Source organism: Eucalyptus grandis, chromosome 1 (assembly GCF_016545825.1).
Source record: "Eucalyptus grandis isolate ANBG69807.140 chromosome 1, ASM1654582v1, whole genome shotgun sequence".
Classification (NCBI taxonomy): Eukaryota; Viridiplantae; Streptophyta; class Magnoliopsida; order Myrtales; family Myrtaceae; genus Eucalyptus; species Eucalyptus grandis.
The window spans coordinates 23179849-23184933 of NC_052612.1; the positions used below are offsets into that span (position 1 = coordinate 23179849).

Below are 5085 nucleotides of genomic sequence, written 5' to 3' on the forward strand. Positions count from 1 at the left end.
TATGACCGACGAACAATTACTAGCATCCTCTTTATAGGCGAGTTGTAGCTTGCAATTTGAACTAAAGAAAGACAAATCTCTTTTATTTTATTAGGGACACATATAATATTTGTCATGATGCTATCCCCATTAACTACTTCATAATATATATATTATCAAAATAGAATTGGCAACTTGTGATCTTCTTGCTTAGCATGCAAAGATTTACCTCATAGCTAGAATCCATGTTGTACAAAACAAAAAAAAGCTTGAAAAGAAAATGCTTTTCTAAAAAATAAATTTACGAAACAAAGTTTAATGTGCTTTTGCTTCTACTTTTCAGAAGGCCAATCAATCCATTAAAAAGAAATCGAAAAAAGCTTAATCGCCACGCAAACGCCATCTTTATGCTTACTGCAGAAGAGGCTTCTCTTTTTCCCCCAACAGCACAACCTCCCTCCCTCCCTCCATCCACCCATCCACCACTCTCTCTCTCTCTCTCTGATTTCCTGCAAAATTAGGGTTCGCTCCCCCTTCAATTCCTCCTCTTCCGCTTCGCAATTTCGCAATCCATTCCTCATTTCCCTTCCCGTGCCTTTACTTTCTCATCCGATCGCTTCTGAATCTCGATCCTTTGGTCTGATTCAACCCCAAGATCCAATTTTTCTTTTTCCCCCCGCACAGAATCGGAGGTCTAGTCCGAGTTCCGTGCTGGGCGTTATCAATGGCGTCCGTGGATTGCTCGTACTGGTGCCACAGCTGCAATCAAGTCATTCGGGTCGAGACCCACGATTCGGATTCGATCAACTGCCCCAATTGCGGCAGCGGGTGCGTCGAAGAGCTCGAGTCCCCGTCCGCGATCCCCCTCCACCACCGGTTCCCCGCGGCCGCCATGTACGCCGGGAATAGCTCCGATTCGGACCGCAGCGCGAGCCCCTCGCTGCGGCGCAGGAGGAGGAACGGCAGCGACAGATCCCCTTTTAATCCGGTTATTGTCCTCCGTGGAGGAGCTGATGGCGGCGACGAAGGGATTGTGGTCGAAGGAGGTAACAATTACGAGTTGTACTATGATGACGGTTCGGGTTCTGGGTTGCGGCCGTTGCCCGCGAGTATGTCGGATTTCTTGATGGGTTCGGGGTTTGATCGGTTGCTTGATCAACTGGCTCAGTTAGAGATAAATGGGACTAGAAGGTTAGAGAATTCCCCGGCTTCAAAGGCTGCGATCGAGTCTATGCCTGTGGTTAGGATCATTGGGAATCATATAGATACTGAATCGCATTGCGCAGTTTGTAAGGAAGCTTTTGAGCTTCATGGTGAAGCTAGAGAAATGCCTTGTAAGCACATTTACCACGCAGATTGTATATTGCCCTGGCTTTTAATAAGGAATTCGTGTCCCGTATGTAGGCATGAATTGGCAAGTGATATACAAAGCAGTGTGAGCAATGTGAATGATAGAGATGGGATTCGAGAAGAGGATTCAGTGGGGTTGACGATATGGAGGCTCCCGCGTGGTGGGTTTGCGGTGGGGAGGTTTACAGGGGGAAGAAGAGCTGCTGAGAGGGAGTTGCCCGTTGTTTACACTGAAATGGATGGTGGTGGGTTCAATGCTGGCGGGGTTCCAAGGAGGGTTTCATGGGAGTCAAATAATAGGAGATCCAGAGAGAGAAGTGGGTTGCGTCGGGCATTTCGCAGTTTCATTTCATTCTTTGGGAGGTTTCGAACTTCATCGTCCAGGTCAGGTGCTGATCCTGAACCAGGGTCTATGAGGAGAAGTCACTTAACTGCTGTATTTGCTAGATCTGCACGGAGGCGCAGCCAAGCCCTGTTCTAGTATAAGAGGAAGCAGCTGTCAACATTTCTCTCATCTTCAAATTAGTCTGCACTTGATGGTGCATTTGGCTGGCTCAATTTGATACATGGCAAAGGTGGAACATTTGCACAGTTATTGTAGATAATAACACCAATGGAAGTAGGATGAAGAAGCTCTCTTTCGAAGGTCATCTGTTTGAGGGGTAAATTGTGTAAGGGTGTGTGTCCACACAAATTTTGGCCAGAACAAGTTAGAAGTTTCTCATGCAATGCATATGGCTTTCAGAGGTAGAGAATAGGTCATTGTGTATGGCTCCATCTCTGCCGCTAGCTATATTAGAGGAGCTCTTATCAGTTTTTGGTGGCTCAAAAGTTATGAAAGCAATTTTTTTTTTCTCCATTCTAATTTATCAAATTGCCTGTTCATCTTTTGTGTCCTTTCTGGTTCCATATAAGATACTATTCGGGTATTCTAACTTAACGCAACCTGATGTTTACTCTCCTAGTAGTTGTATGCATCACTGGTCCTGTACAATTTGTGGGCCATTATGAAGATCTTTACATAGTTCTGCTCCTCACAGAAATTTCCACAAGTTTAGTGAAGTACTGAGGGCCTTTTATGTAAGAGTGAATGGTTACCTTTTAGTACAGTGTTATCTACTCTAACGTCTATGAGATGTCTCCCATTGATGGTCAAGTGCTTGTTTTATCTGCTCGAAGTTGTGTATTTTTTCACAATTTGATTACGATCTTCTTTGATTAACTAACTGCTTTAAGAGATGGATCCCATGTATGTTCAGTTGCTGCTATGAAATGCCTTTTTCAACTAATTGCATTGACAGGGTTTGTGAATAATGACTCTGGAACATGACAATTCATTTGCTTTGGTCTTCTAATTGCTGATCAGTGATATAAGGAGCTAATTAGCAGCTTCATCCTTTACAAGATATCCTTTCAAATGCTTCATTTTAGTACTCAAGATGATAGTTATTGATTCTTAGGGCAAGAATCCAGAGGTTGCAGTTTAGTGGTATATTGGGGATAAATTAAGCACTTTTTCCTTTAGCAAAAGAACGGAAACTTGACTGTGTCCATTGACTTAGGCTGCCCATGAGAATTTCGTGGTGTTACTGTCACAAGTCTCCATCTGGTAGCATGTCCACATTCAGAAATAAGCTTGTCATAGACTGTATTTTCTTTCACCCAATGGCCGAAAAACGCTATTTGGTGTTTGCTGTGTTTGACTCCTTTAATTGGATATAAATTATTAAGTAGTCTTGATGGACTTCCGATGCTTTTGCCGTTCTGACTTATTTTGCTTAAGTAATAAACTAAGGTACTGTCAACCAAGAAGAAGGTTTTAGGTACTATGTCTGCTAGTTGCCTGCATGTACATTTTCATGGCCAGGTTATATGCTTATGTGACTTCTGGGATCTTTGTGATCAGAATAAAGCATAAAGTCTACACATGAACATTAAAGAAATTTTGCATTGGTGTTTTTTCATTTCTTTCCTCTGGATTTGATTAATTTGATCCATCCGTTAAAGCACCTCATTGTAGAGGACTTGTGAGAAGATTGACAGCCTAAAACTTGGGGTTATGGGGGATCTATTCCACATGGTTTAGCCATTAATGCCTCAGACTTCTTATTTTAGTCCATAAGTAAAACCTGTCATGCGATTCAAAAATCAAAATGAACTCTACAATACAATCTTCATGCTCTTTCCCATTACATGAGATTGTAGACTCCCTTAAGCAGTGCATTCGACAATTAATGGAAGGTTGGAAGTATTGCATCTGGCAGTAACATGGCACTACTGCAGCTATGTTGCAGGCAATTCCATCAAGTCAACTTGGCTTATGTAGGTGTGTCTTTTCACAACCACACCATGTGTTTTCTGGTTGTAGCCATCACTGTACTTGCGTGATCAGTCTGTGATTCTTTCTCCTGTAATCTGCATCTGCATCTGCTTGTTACATCCTCTGAAATTTTTATTGCTCCACTATTGACTTGGATGTTAATCTCATTTGACACTGCGACTTTATTAGGAGTTTTGTTTCTCTATTGTGGACAGGCATCCCGATTCCCAAGATTGTGTTTGTCGCTGCAATTCCTTTTTCTGGAGTTACTCAAAGCAGTGTATAAATTGCAGGGAGTCGCGGAAGTGCTTAGTTTACAGAGAGACAAACTGAATTTGATGCATCCTTTGTTTATTATCCATGCTTTGACGAAGAATTTCTTGCAACGGACGGTGAAATCCTTTGAGCAATTATCATGCCAGCACTGGTTTTTGCCCGCCTGTAGCTACCTCTGGAGAGGGAGTTAGAGTGGAATTCGACATTGAGGACTGATTTGATTGCATGATATATGATTTCTGGTCCTGCTGTGATAGCATATTGAATGTAGTGTTGGAGCCACTATCCATGAGGATAGCGCTCTGATGAGAATTGAGGTAGAATGACGCTCTGATGAGAATTGAGGTAGAATGATGTTGTAGAGTGGTTACAACTGGTCTGATTTTCTATGCTGTTTACTGGATCAATGGTTACCTTTCGAAATAGTGAAATTTGTGATGTCATTGCCGAGGCTGTTCGTTTCTGATGGATAAATCGCCATGAATAGGTAGGTTACTTTTGAAACTCAAGGAAGAATCATGTATTCTGTGGTTCAACGTTCTCTTTCAGTCCTTTGTGTGCTGAGATTTTGGATCATGGTATAGCATTTGGTTGGTGCTTGATGAAAAAAAGGATATGTCAATGTTCCCTCCTAAATCTGGAGTTGGCGGGTTGAACCATGGAATTTGGTTGTTTTTAAGTACTTGTTAGTTTTGCAAATCGTTTGAATTTGAATATTCATTTAATGTTGGATACTTCAAACCTTCTAAAGTGTATAAATTATAGCATGTGAAATCAGTATGCACGGTAGAAAATATAATATTTTGTAATTGTAAGTTAGTAAAATACGTACTTTTAGTTAAATATATCCCAATAATTGATTCAGCATTTGTCAATAATAGGTTTTTTGTAACGAGCACTTAAGTTGTTAGATGAAGACAACCCAAAAAGTCAATGGGATAATGTAGTATAAATGCTAAAATTTGTTGTGAAAATACGATTGAGTTCTAAAAATTATCAAAAATGCAATAAAGCCTTAAAATTTGTCAAATGGATGCAATCATGTTTTTAACTCTATTTAATTTGATTATTTAATTTAATTAAAAAAAAATATTTACGTGATTTTTTTCTTCCTCCTACATCTTTTTGATCTGAATTTTAATTTCTAAACCAAATCTTAA

The 5085-nt window shown here is 40.6% G+C and overlaps 1 protein-coding gene across 1 annotated transcript; it reads left to right on the plus strand.

Annotated features, from left to right (window-relative positions):
• The first annotated feature begins 401 nt into the window (after positions 1-401).
• Positions 402-2225, plus strand: LOC104436714 (E3 ubiquitin-protein ligase RDUF1). The gene has a single exon (XM_010049576.3). The coding sequence runs from the start codon at positions 704-706 to the stop codon at positions 1808-1810; it is 1107 nt and encodes a 368-aa protein (XP_010047878.2). The 5' UTR covers positions 402-703; the 3' UTR covers positions 1811-2225.
• The last annotated feature ends 2860 nt before the right edge of the window (positions 2226-5085 follow it).